The 13,737-nt window shown below is 47.0% G+C and overlaps 2 protein-coding genes across 6 annotated transcripts in view; one reads left to right on the top strand and one right to left on the bottom strand.

The window, feature by feature from the left end:
• BDH1 (3-hydroxybutyrate dehydrogenase 1) overlaps positions 1–5,196 on the top strand; it is a 41,732-nt gene extending 36,536 nt beyond the window's left edge. Inside the window, exon 7 of the mRNA XM_048864542.2 lies at positions 2,791–5,196. Within this exon, the coding sequence (XP_048720499.1) occupies positions 2,791–3,260 (470 nt within the window). The 3' untranslated portion in view covers positions 3,261–5,196. The remainder of the gene's footprint in view (positions 1–2,790) is intronic.
• A 588-nt stretch (positions 5,197–5,784) lies between these two features.
• The window catches only part of LOC125642767 (uncharacterized), a 127,634-nt gene continuing 119,681 nt past the window's right edge, over positions 5,785–13,737 (bottom strand). For 4 of the 5 annotated variants that reach the window (XR_012669823.1, XR_012669822.1, XR_012669825.1 and 1 more), the window contains 2 exons: positions 8,621–8,750; positions 5,785–5,965 (listed from right to left, as the gene is read on the bottom strand). The gene's annotated coding sequence lies outside the window, so the exon portion shown is untranslated. The remainder of the gene's footprint in view (positions 5,966–8,620; positions 8,751–13,737) is intronic. The other variant, XR_012669824.1, reaches the window with a different exon arrangement.

Below are 13,737 nucleotides of genomic sequence, written 5' to 3'. Positions count from 1 at the left end.
CATCAGGGAAATTGTTTCCTGCTGCATCTCAGGTGGCCCTGGGTTTGTTATTGTAGGGTGGCTAGTCACACTGAGTGCGGAGCGACCGAAATGGGGACTGTTACTATTGGCTGGCTCGTCACAGTGAGTGCGGAGCGGCCGACACGGGGACTGTTAGTGTCGGCTGGCTCGTCCTGGTGAGTGCGGAGCGGCCGACACGGGGACTGTTAGTGTCGGCTGGCTCGTCCTGGTGAGTGCGGAGCGGCTGACACGGGGACTGTTAGTGTCGGCTGGCTCGTCCTGGTGAGTGCGGAGCAGCCGACACAGGGACTGTTAGTGTCGGGTGGCTCGTTATAGTGAGTGCGGAGCTGCCAGCAATGGGGTTTCTAAACTAAAGATCACAAACCTGGGGTTCACATGGATTTTGCAAAGAGACGTAAGGGGAAGAAAGTCCCATATTGAGCCAGCTAAGCTATTAAATTTCAACTCTTAACCTCAAAGCACACTACAGGTATGACAGCTGTGTCTGGGGTGTTACACTAACAGCAGTGAGAGACAGAAAGTGCAGGAAATTACAACATCCAATTAAATGGCACTAGCCGAGGTTTCCAAATGGCCTCTAGGCACAACCGCAGGCCGGGGGCATCCGAGCCATGCCATCGCAGGAAAAGAATCCTCCAGGGCTGCACCCGGCGGCATGGGCCCAGCCTGCTAGCCCAGCAGAGGTGTGCTCATAGCACTTGGTGCTGCCAAACCAGCAAGGACCCTTAGGCTGCTCCACTCACTGCATGTCCATGTCCTCAGGAAGTCTCCTCCTGGCAGCCTGCGTCACCCTGGACCTTTTATCCTCACTATTGTACAAACTCAGGGGCTTTGAGGACAGCCATTCATGTGAGTTCTCTGAGAGTTACATAAAGGCCTGCTGCTGAGCACCCTTAATTCCCACCGCACAGGATTGGCCCAGCTCCTCGTCCCAACCTCTGCTTAGTGCCTCACTGTCACCCTGCATGTAGTGCTGATTCTGATGTGACGAAGGTCAGAATCTAAGGGCATGTCCTGCAGCTGTCTCCTCCTTGCAGTCTTTGCATTTGTCAGACATGCCGGGTGAGGCTGACTTTGGCCGCACAGTTCTGCTCCCGGTTCTTCCTAGTAGTTCTCGGCCCTGGGCAGGCGCAGGAATGCTGGGTATGCGGGTGGCTGCACTACCCTGTGCTGCTCTGGGAGCAGCTATGCCAACAGCCTCGCTGTGTGGGAATCAGCACACGCCCACGAGTGCCTTGCAGCCGGCAGGTTTGTTTGCTTCCCCGCCGAGACAGTGACGCAGAAGGGCAGCAGAGGCAGCAGGAGGAGCTGAATGTAGAGAATGTAACTTTGTGTCAGTTCTAACTTGCTATTTAAATCTGCCTCCTGGAGAACAATGTAAACTCCATGGCGGGCGGGTGGCTGTCGAGAGCACTGCACTGCTTTCCATGGGCACGTGCCCATCCTGCACTGCAACAACCCACAGCTAGAGCCACCAACAGAATTAAATCTGTCTTCAGACTGCAATTGTAATCAGGGGTCAGCAGCCCACGAGGCCTCTCGGTGCAGCCCGGCGACAGGTTTCCTAGATGCCCAGGGGATGACTTAGCTCCTAACTGCTTCTGTTCATATTTTCATACACTATGAAATACCAAACTGTGCTCTCGATTACCCACTCAGAAACTCGGAGCCACTCCACTGAAGTTGGTGGGTTGCCTCTGGTTTCTAAGGTTGTTGCTGGGAGCCGGCTGTTTTCCTGTGTTCGTATTGCTAACTCAGCATGCCCGGGCTGGTGCTCAGAGAGACCCTAGAGTCCTGCCTAGCTCTGGCGATTAGCTCTGTCCTGCCAGTCCATGTGGCTGAAACACCGTTTCTGAAAGGGTTGTGACTGATGGCCAGCTGTTATGGAAACAGAGGAATGATCTCCAAGGTATTTCAGGCAGAGGGGCAGATTGCAAAACACCCTCCTCCCTTCCAGTGGGTTGGCGGCTGTTTTCTACTCAGGCAGATCTAGCTCTTTGCTGATGACCCTCCAATCTCTCTATATGCTGCAGCCCATATGCAACTGTCTTGTAACGACTGGTGCACTTTGCTGTACACTCACACTGCTGCCGTGCCTTTGGCAACAATAATGAATTTGGATACAACCAAGGCACTAAGCATCCTTGAAACACATTGTGCAGCTGGACTGTGTATCTCTGTGCAGCCACATACCTGTACGACTGACAACACAGCTGCACTGCTCCACCCCTCCCAGGGAAAATCCAGACAGACCCTCTGGTTCAGCAAAACTGAACAAAAACATGAGACAGAAATTCAGCTTATCCCAGCACAGGGATAATCTCTGACCATTCTCCTCCCTTGCGGGGTGAGATTAGCTGCTGGGCAAAAGGGCAAGGGCTGGGGACTTGGAACTGAGAGGAGCCCAAGGAACTATGAGGAAACTGGTCTCAGCCCTGTATTTCTCAGGAAATTTGCACTGGGTTCCTTTGCTTCCATCAGCTGTCCTGAGTCCCTCCCTGCGCTGGCATGTCAGCTTCACTGGCTGAGTAGCCTTTTGTCCCTGGTTTGCTGATTACCACAATTAGCAATTGACATGCACTGTTATCCCATTTGCACACACAGTCACAGTGATTACACACAGTACTCCACACCTAACTAGAAAAAATGCCCAAGGCCCAGGAGATTTCAGGAGCATAAGAACAGGCTCTGAAGTCAATCGAATGTGTTGAGTATGTAGTGCTCGTTCCTTCTGCTGATGTCCCTGTGATTTACCTGTCACCTTTCTAGGTCGTGTGGTGAACATCAGCAGCATGATGGGTCGGATGGGCAGCCCTGCTCGATCATCATACTGCATCACTAAGTTTGGGGTGGAAGCCTTCTCCGATTGCCTGCGGTACGAGATGCACCCCCAAGGAGTGAAGATCTGTGTGGTGGAACCTGGGAACTTCATAGGAGCCACCAACCTGTACACCCCTGAGCGAATTAAAGCCATAGCAGAGAAAATGTGGAAGGAGCTTCCAGAGACTGTGCGCAAAGACTACGGCAGGAAGTACTTGGATGAGCAAATCACCAAGATGGAGAGTTACTGCAACAGTGGCTCACCAGACACCTCGCCAGTCATCAACAGTATCACCCATGCACTGACGTCGTCCTCCCCCTACACCCGCTACCACCCCATGGATTACTACTGGTGGCTGCGCGTGCAGATCATGACGCACTTGCCTGCTGCTATTTCGGATCGGATCTACATTTACTGAGGCATCTCGTCGCTAGGCTGCCAAGGTGGGAGGTTAATTTCAAAGGGCATGTTGTACAAATTTCCCATTAGTCACTTTTGTATTTTTTTTAGCTGATTTCAAGGTACCATAATTTAGATCTAAAAGGTTAATTTAAACATTTGAATGTAATTTAAAAGGCAGTAATTGTTGCATGGGACCTTTCGTAGGCAGGAATGTGTTTATGTATATTGTAGGGACTCAGCTCTGTACTATTTATTTCAAATATTCCTTCTTTTTTCCAAAATCAGATGCCAAGTTACGCTCCTCATTGAATTTACAATTGCTCTGAAGGGATTTTCAGTCTAGTTTCCGCTGACCGAGTTACACCAGCTTTGACCATTCCTGACTCGGAGGCAGCCTTCACACCACAGACCGCAGGCCCTCCTGTCGCAATAGCATATTGCTGCAGATTGATGGCTAAGGGCTGCAAAGATTGTTACGGGGACTGGTCATAATAGCACAAGATCCTGCTGGTTTCTTTAATTCAGGGATCCCATCTTACAGCACTCTAAGCACTGAAATTAGCAGCTGATCCTGTCCTTTAATCATTACATTTATGAAGATGGAAACTGTGTCAAAGGGAGCTGTTCAGTCTTTCTCTCCCATACACTTCCTTTCCAAGGAGTTGGATAGATCATGTGCCCAACCCTGAAGCCCTTATTCTCAGCTGTTCTTTCCTCACATGAGTATTCCATTGAGGCCAATGAGTGTGAGAAGCATTGCACAGGCGAGTAAGGCTGCAGGATCAGCCCATGTTAATATTTCTCATTTCTTCAGCAGTAGCTGAACGCTGTGACTTCAAAGTAAAAAGCTTTGAAGTATGTTTAATTGCACTAGTGTTGACGTAATGTAGTGCAGTAGCAGCACTGACCCATTTCCATATGAGAACCAGTTTTCCTGTATTTTGCCAGGATCATTCAGAACCAACCGTTACATTCACCTTGACGATGAATGTCATTTTTTCACTTGGGACCTCAGAGTTACATCACCTTCTTAGCGCGGATTGAACAGTGCCTTGCACAATGGGGCTCTGATCTGATTGGGTCTTCTAGGCCTACTGCAGTACAAACCGTACATAATAAGAGTAATAATTTACACGGAAGGAGTCATGGAGCTGAAACATTTGTCTAGCTAATGTAGTTTGGATATGATCTTCAGTAGAAAATCAATTTAAAAAAGGAATAAACTTTAAGGGCAGTTTAATATCCATGATGGTTATTATGTTTACATGACTGAGAAATAAGGCTACGATTTTGTCATAAAGGTCATAGTGATCACAGAAATTGTGAATTTGAATAAAGTCCATGAAATACTGGAAATGGCTGTAAAAACACATTTGACTAGGCCTCCAACCTGAGTGACGTTGCAACCTAATCCATGGTGTGACACTCAGGTTTGGCCCATTGATCCCTCTCAAAAAGTGCAAAAGGGCCAAACCTGAATGGCACTGAGACCTCTTGTGCCAGGTCACAAGGCTAGGAGTAGGGAGCCAAGCCTTGCCGCACAGGACAGGAGCCACTGCCGTGAGGTGAGTGTGGGGTGGGCTCAATCTCCCACCCCTCCTCTTCTGTGACTTATACATTTTCCCCCACACCTCTGCCATGAAATTTACTAAAAGAATTGCCAACATCGCAGCCTTACTTAGAAACATTATTTTGTACTGTAAAAAAAAACCAGAAAAATACATCCATAAAAATCAACACCAGCAACAAAAAAGTCTTTCTCAGAGGAGTGCTGAGTGTTACATTTTTCAAGCGTGGGAGGTGAGCAAAAATGTAACTGCGAGTTAATTTTCTTAGAGAAAATGGAGAGAGAGGATTTGTTGCACTGTTGTAAGTACTGTAGCAAGTAGAAAGAGGAAATGATCAAAATATCCTTTGGCTTGATTAACATTAAAACTAATGGTGATAAAGTCCACAGGCTCCAGCTTTTTGTTTTTTGATATTTAAGGTGAGAGGCTTACATCTGGACTTGGCCCAACATTAACACCTGAGTTCTGCAGGTTTGGTACCAGAGGACATGTGCACGCACACACTTTACACAGCTGTTGAATTGTAATAGGTTTCTGTGGTCTTCTAAATTCCAAGTTGGGCTGTTTAAGACTCTGACTATAAGTAATTAAATCAGTCTAGTCTATCTCATGACAAATACCGGACTCACACATAGTGACTACTTAGACCCAGACATCTAGGTCTTATTCTGTGTAAAATGCCCATTGACTTCAATGAGAGCTGTACACATTAAAAAGCTATAGGGTTGAGCCCTGTTGAGCCTAACCAGGGACACCAAAAATGTTGCATTAATTTGATGGAATAAGTGGGCCCAGAGTGTCAAAGATGTTAACAGGACCCTGAAACTGTCCAACATTAAACAGGTTTCAGTAAGGTTCGGGGTTTGGCATCCAGCGACCTCAGCCTGATTGGTACCATGGCAAACATGCCTTTTAACAACTTTTAACCTTTTATTAAAGCTATAGAAAATAGAAGGAAAAGCAGTTGAAATGTAAAGTATTAAATAAGGCCTTTATTTTAACCATATTTACTTTCCCTGTAGCTGCAGGGAGTTTTATAAGGAAAGACACCTTGCCCGACGCTCTTTCAGATAGCATAACAGTCGATGTGCTCATCGAAAGAAGTTAGTTGAGATGGGGTGGAGCTCTTGTTGCTGAAGTCCGATCCCATTTCCTAAAAGACAAAACAATGCACAGGCACAAAGGAGAGAGAAAGGACAACAAAGATAGGAAATGCAGCTTCTGTCTCTGGTCTCGACTCTCGTTTGCATCCTCACTGCTGGAGAAACAGCCACAGCACATAGTATAAGAGTCACTCTGAGACCTGGTAAACTTGTATCGGGAGCCGATTGTTTATGGCATTTCTTTTAACTCCCTCTCTGGTCAGAGGCTTATAGCAACATTACAAAATATACAGTCTTGTCTGGCAAAGCCAGACTCCTATTAAACAGAAGCCAAAAGGAGAGAGAGAGAGAGAAAAAAAAGAACTTGGGGGTGGGGGGGATTTGAAGGAAATGACACATGCCAGGTGCTGGCTGGGATTTAGCTGAGCTGGTGGAGATTGTGATGTCATCTGGGTCCCTTTCTCTGACTTGGTCAGGTCAGGACATCTCCCAGAATCAGGCCCAGTGCTCTTCAAAATGGCACCCTCTGTGGGCACTGTATGCATGAGGGCATGCCAGCAGGGGCAGGGTCACGCCGGAGGGGTAGGCCTACTCCATCCTTGGAAGTACCGGACTGTCTGGTAGTCTGGGGATGCAGCAGTGGCCACCCTATGTGCATTGGGGGGGAGGAGTAGGACCCCCATGATACACTCATAAGTGTAGAGTTTGGGCAGAAGCCCCCTAGAAAAAGCATCCATGAGAATGCCAGACTAATTCAGTAATTAACTATGTTCAAATCAGTTAAGCATGTTAAATTGAGATCTCTGGCTCACATTTCCCCTAACGAGGATTGTTGATCCTAAACAAGCATTGGCAGTGCTTAAGGGGTCAGCAAGTCAGTATTTTAATGGTGAAGAGGAGCCACTTTTAAAAATAAGTTCAAAGAAGGTGTTGAAAACTCTGGTTGTTGAATTATCCCACATTCAGCTAAGAAAACGTGACACTACATTGTGAACAAAGCGCTCTGTCTCATTTGTAGTGTGTTTGTTTCAATGAGGAAAGGAAGGAGTCTTTCCTAAAGACACAGAGCTATCTACAAAGGTAGGACAGATATGTTCTCAGGGTTCTGATTACAGGGGCTCAGAGCCAGAGAATGCGCTCTCAGATATGAATGGAACACAGCAGAGAAGGTGGCTTGTACAAAAGACAGGTTCAGCAATTCAAAGGGCGCCTACCCCTTAGACTCAATAGCTGTGAGTGCTGGGGTGCCCCACCATGTCCGCATGGAGATCTATAAACTGGACCCAGACCATGGCTCTGTTTGAAACAGTAACTAGCGATGTGTGTGCACTGCTTTGTATTTATTGCTAATGAATTCAAGCTAGCAATTTCTACATCTCTGTCAAGGAGAATGCAAGTGCATGCAGACATGGTCATGTGCATTTTTAGTTACTATTTTACAGTAGGAACATTTATATGCATATTTGCTTGAGACCCTGGGCTCCTGGCAAGCTGCCAATGCAGCACTTGATGTTGCCAAGCTTAGGACCCCTTGGTTTAGTGGGATTCCCAGCCACTGTGTCCCGATTCAGCGCATACAGGAGCATATTACCAATATGATGGGCTTGATCTGGCTATAGACACACAGATTCCAAGGCCAGAAGAACATAAGAATGGCCATACTGGGTCAGACCAAAGGTCCATCCAGCCCAGTATCCTGTCTGCCGACAGTGGCCAATGCCAGGTGCCCCAGAGGGACTGAACATAACAGGTAATGATCAAGTGATCTCTCTCCTGCCATCCATCTCCACCCTCTGACAAACAGAGGCTAGGAACACCATTCCTTACCCATCCTGGCTAATAGCCATTAATGGACTTAACCTCCATGAATTTATCCAGTTCTCTTTTAAACCCTGTTATAGTCCTAGCCTTCACAACCTCCTCAGGCAAGGAGTTCCACAGCTTGACTGTGCCCTGAGTGAAGAAGAAAGAACCATTGTGATCATCTAGTCTGACCTCCTGTACAGCCCAGGCCAGAGAACTGTCCCACAGTCATTACTGGAGCAGAGCTTTTAGAAAAACATCCCGTCTTGATTTCAAAATGGTCAGCGAGGGAGAATCCATCCCTACATCATTGTGATTTGCAGCATGACTTCCTGGCCCAAGCCTTGCTCTGTTTCAGGAAGTGATTGGAGCACAAAGTCTCTCACTCGTCTTACCTGGGGAATGGACTTGGTTGATGCAGTAGGGCCCAGAGGGAGGGCTGTGATGACCAAGCAGAGCTTAGTGGAGGTCTGTGTTTTGGGGTGGGGTTCTCCTGGACTACCCAGGGAATCCTGCCCACTCTCCGTATCTGATGCTTGCCAGTATGCGTTAATCACCACAGCCGGGGCTCAGCCAGTCAGACAGTGTGGGTGGGTTCTTTAAAGGGCTGAGCAATTTCCGGGCTGCCAAGAGCACTGGAGCGCTGCAGGCTGAGTTAAAATGTGCAATTGACTCTCATGCTTCAGGGTGCGTGCTGTTTGCCGAGGGGAAGGGAGGGGCAAGAGCCATGTCAGGTAGAACCCCCCTCACCCCCAAAGTACTGGGCAATACCCGTAGTTTGTCAGATGTTTGTTGGGGGCCTGAGGCAGGCTACCTTCCTCTAGAGCATCCGGCATTAACAATGCTAGAGGCACAATTTCTGGACCCAGTGGGCTGGTCTGAATGGCAAATGCGATACCCACCACTGCAAGGCGTCTGTGGTGCAGCTAGCGTCCTTGCTGCGCTCAGTGCTGGCCAGAACACATTGGCCTCATCCGTTCCCCGGCCAGCCGTATGCTGTACACACTCTTGAGGGGGATGGTGGTATCTGTGCTGAGGAAACAGAAGAGGGGAAAAGCTGAAGCTCCCAATTTTGCAGCCGACCCAAAGACTGGGGGAGGCCTGCAGAGGACAGGTCACTAACACAGAGCGATCTGACTCGCTTGATAAGCTGGGTGCAAGTCAACAATATTCCTTTTAATGCAGCTAAATGTCTATGTAGGCCCCTCTATTCGCGGGGCCTCGGAACTTTACTGGGAGTGTTCCAGCTGGGACGCTGCAGTCCACCCTCAGAGGTGACAGTTCCCATGATGCCTTGGGGAAGAGAGAGACTTCTGCGTCCGCGGCGAAGGGATCCTCGTTCTGGATCCAGAGGCAGCGTGCGGCGGGCTCCCTGGTGTGGGGGAGCTGAGAGCCGGGCCAGAGGACTCAGGCAGTTTGTGGCGCTCTGTCCGAGCTGCTGAGAGTCTGCAGGGGCATCGTGCAGGCGGGGAGCCTGCGGCTGGGTGTCAGCAGAGGGGCAGAGACTGTTGCTGAGCCCAGAGCTGACTGAGGCAGGCCTGCAGTGCAGGCAGTGGGAGTAACCACCTCCTGTCTTGGTTGGGAAAGTGCTTACGGGGAAGGGGGACAGGGACAAGACTGTAAGGGCATGCCTGAGTCTAAGAAGAGACGAAGCGGCCTTGTCGTCTAGCCAGGAGCCAGGTTCCTGGCCTCTGGGAAGAACAGCTTCCATCTCCAGAGGGGCTGAGCGGCATAGAAAGATCTCACAGTAGAATCGCCCTGCCCCGTGTTGTCTCAGCCAGACCAATGGAGCGCTGGCCCCAGCTTTAAGGTCTTCACACGCACCCACAACTCTGCAGTCAGAGGATTGCACGCTCAGGAGTGGGGTAAGTGGTGCCAGTGTAAATGGGAGTTGGGTAAGCTCTGTTTACTACTGTAAACTGCATTTATTAAATGATTTATTGACGTGCCCCCTGCTGATTTAAAGTGGTTGTGACATTTTAATGGTCAGTCTTTTGTATCATGAAAAGGAGTACTTGTGGCACCTTAGAGACTAACCAATTTATTTGAGCATAAGCTTTACAGCTTTACATAAGCTGTAGCTCACGAAAGCTTATGCTCAAATAAATTGGTTAGTCTCTAAGGTGCCACAAGTACTCCTTTTCTTTTTGTGAATACAGACTAACACGGCTGTTACTCTGAAACCTGTCTTTTGTATCATGTTTTTCTAGATGGTTAAGTAAAGGGGTGTTTGTAGATTGTTCGTATATTGTTTATAATTGGTACTTTTGGGTTAGACCATTGCATAGCTTAGCTCAGGTATATTCCTGGAGGCTCCCAAGGCAGGCCAGTGAGAGTGTACAGGACCCAGCTAGGTGGAGACACCACCAAGCTTCATTTCCTTTGTAAGTAAAAGGGCTGCAGCAGAGGGGTGGCTAGCAGATCCCCACCTACCCACCATCACCACTGGGAGACTCAGGATCACCTTTACTGTCAACATCAGGCACCCCAGCACACAAGGGAGTGTTGCCTGCCCCAGAGTAACCCAGGAAGGCGGGGGAGGGGTGTGTGGCAACATATCCATCTAGGAACAAAGAATGTAGGCCATCTGTGATCAGGATCCCCAGGGAGCTGCACTGACGTCACTCAATTAGGGTGAATTGCAAAGAATGGGGCAAATAATCCCCAAAGCTGGTGGATATTCCAACACTTAGATTTACCAAACCAGCACAAAACAGCTTCTGTGATATCTCACGGGTCGCCCAGAAGCCAATAACACAATTCCCTTAAAGCAACCCAGCCTTAGGCCTCCACCCAGACACCCAGGTCAAATATGATGAGGATTACTGAAAATCTTATTCACCATATAAAAAAATTCTACCAATCCCAAAGGATCAGACACATTACCTCCCAAATTAATGATCTTACCCAAATACTCGCTTACAGCCAATTCTTATTAACTAAACTAAAATTTGTTAAAAAAAAGAGAGAGTATTGGTTAAAAGATCAGTACACATACAGACACGAGTACAGTTCTGATATCAGATTAATAGTAGAGATGGTAAGCTTTATAATTGCAAAGAGGTCTTTCAGAATTAGTCCATAGGTTATAGTCCAATGTTCATATTCAGGGTGATCCAGATTAGGACTGGAGATCTCAGTCTTGTGACTTAAGCTTCCCCTGCATGAAGCATCAAGCAGATCTGAGATGACAGGATCAGAACCCCAGACATCTTTATACAGTTCCATGTCTTTTTTGACAGCTTGCAATCCTTAGGCGAACAATAGGGAATCCTAGAAACTTTGAAGTTAACCTATTTTCTAAGCATCACCAGTAATTAGCTACATGGATTAATATAAGGCAATTGCCTGTTTTCCACCATTCGTAGGTGATTTGCTGTACATTTCAAAGAGAGATGAATACAGTGATATCACTATGTTTACAGTTCATTTAAATGTTAATAGAAAAGGAGTACCTGTGGCACCTTAGAGACTAACCAATTTATTTGAGCATAAGCTTTCGTGAGCTACAGCTCACTTCATCGGATGCATATTGTGGAAAGTACAGAAGATCTTTTTATACACACAAACCATGAAAAAATGGGTGATTATCACTACAAAAGGTTTTCTCTCCCTCCACCCCACTCTCCTGCTGGTAATAGCTTATGTAAAGTGATCACTCTCCTTACTCACCTTTTGTAGTGATAATCACTCATTTTTTCATGGTTTGTGTGTATAAAAACGTCTTCTGTACTTTCCACAGTATGCATCCGATGAAGTGAGCTGTAGCTCACGAAAGCTTATGCTCAAATAAATTGGTTAGTCTCTAAGGTGCCACAAGTACTCCTTTTCTTTTTGCAAATACAGACTAACACGGCTGTTACTCTGTTAAATGCTAGTGTTTCCTTTTGATCTCTGAATTAACAGAATACAGCACAGACAGGGACTGCTTGATTACATTGTTAACCTCTAACAATATATATGTAAACACACAAAACCACAAACATTATCTACCAATATGTCCCTAAAGGTTGAATCTGGGTCAGTTAGCAAGCTGCTTAACCCTTTCTGGCTATGGGTCACACCATCTTATAGGATGGTGGACTCTAACCTGGGAAGCAGTGTTTTGGGGGAGGGGTTAATCAGCTGAACATGAGCTCCAGTGTGATGCTGTAGCCAAGAAGGCTAATGTGATTCTGGGATCCATAAAGAGGGAAATCACATGTAGGAGTAGAGAGGTTATTTTCCCCTCTGTATTTGGCACTGGTGTGTGACCACAGCTGGAATGGTGTGTCCAGTTCTGGTGCCCAGAATTCAAGAAGGATGTTGATAAATTGGAGAGCGTTCAGAGAATAGCTACAAGAATGATTACAGGGTTAGAAAAGTTTTTAGAGTAACAGCCGTGTTAGTCTGTATTCGCAAAAATAAAAGGAGTACTTAGAGACTAACCAATTTATTTGAGCATAAGCTTTCGTGAGCTACAGCTCACTTCATCGGATGCATACCGTGGAAACTGCAGAAGACATTATATACACAGAGACCATGAAACAATACCTCCTCCCACCCCACTCTCCTGCTGGTAATAGCTTATCTAAAGTGATCACTCTCCTTACAATGTGTATGATAATCAAGGTGGGTCATTTCCAGCACAAATCCAGGTTTTCTCACCCTCCGCCCCCCCACACACAAACTCACTCTCCTGCTGGTAATAGCCCATCCAAAGTGACCACTCTCTTTACAATGTGTATGATAATCAAGGTGGGTCATTTCCAGCACAAATCCAGGTTTTCTCACCCTCCGCCCCCCCCCCCCCCCACACAAACTCACTCTCCTGCTGGTAATAGCCCATCCAAAGTGACCACTCTCCTTACAATGTGTATGAAAAACAAGGTGGGCCATTTCCAGCACAAATTCAGGTTTTCTCACCCCCCCCCCCCAAAAAAACACACACACACACACACACAAACTCACTCTCCTGCTGGTAATAGCTTATCCAAAGTGACCACTCTCCCTACAATGTGCATGATAATCAAGGTGGGCCATTTCCAGCACAAATCCAAAACCTGCCTTAGAGTGACAGAGTCAAAGAGCTCAGTCTATTTAGCTTAACAAAGAGAAGGTTAAGGGGTGACTTGGTGACAGTCTGTAAGTATCTACAGAGGGTACAAATATTTAATAATGGGCTCTTCAGTCCAGCAGAGGAAGGTCTAACAGGATCCAATGGCTGGAAGTTGAAGCCAGACAAATTCAGACTGGAAATAATGCGTACATTTTTAAAAGTGAGGGCAATTAACCACTGGAACAATTTACCAAGCGGTGTGCTGGATTCTCTATCACTGACAAGTTTTAAATCAAGGTTGGATGTTTTTCAGAAAGCTCTGCTCTAGGGATTATTGTGGGGCAGTTCTCTGGTCTGTGCTGTACAGGAGGTCAGACTAGATTATCACACTGGTCCCTCCTGGCCTTGGAATCTATTAATCTGTTATTGATGATTTTTAGGAAGGTGCCCAGCCCCATTGTGCTGGCTAGTGCGTACATACAGACACACACACCAAGAGACAGTTCTTGCCCCAAAGAGATTACAGTCATAGTAGAAAAGACAGAAAAAGAGAGGAAACTGAGACACAGAGAGGGGCAGTGACCTAACCAAAGTCACACAGCAGTTCATTGACAGATACTTTAAAATCCAGTTCTCTTAATCTAAGTATTTGACCTCAAAATATCCATAGACCCCAGAACAGGTAATTCTGTTCAGCAGGCCAGACACCAAGCTGCACCAGGCACAGGTGACATCTGGTTTAATACAGAATGATTAAAGTTAGACATGGCACGGATCAGTGAGGTTGCTGAGCCTGCCTCTCTACAAGTGCAGCATGCAGATCCCGAAGAGATGATGCGTCAGACATGAAGCAGTGCCACTCTTGTTCTTAGCCAGACAGGAAACCCAAATAACGATACTGCACTTGACATCTACAAAACATCCTTTATCACAAAGAATTCTAAAGTACTTTGCAGGCTACCCACACAGAGATCACTATAG

This window comes from Caretta caretta, chromosome 9 (genome assembly GCF_965140235.1).
Source record: "Caretta caretta isolate rCarCar2 chromosome 9, rCarCar1.hap1, whole genome shotgun sequence".
NCBI classification, from domain to species: domain Eukaryota; kingdom Metazoa; phylum Chordata; order Testudines; family Cheloniidae; genus Caretta; species Caretta caretta.
Note: the sequence above shows the minus strand (reverse complement) of the source record. Positions and strands in the feature narration are given on the sequence as shown.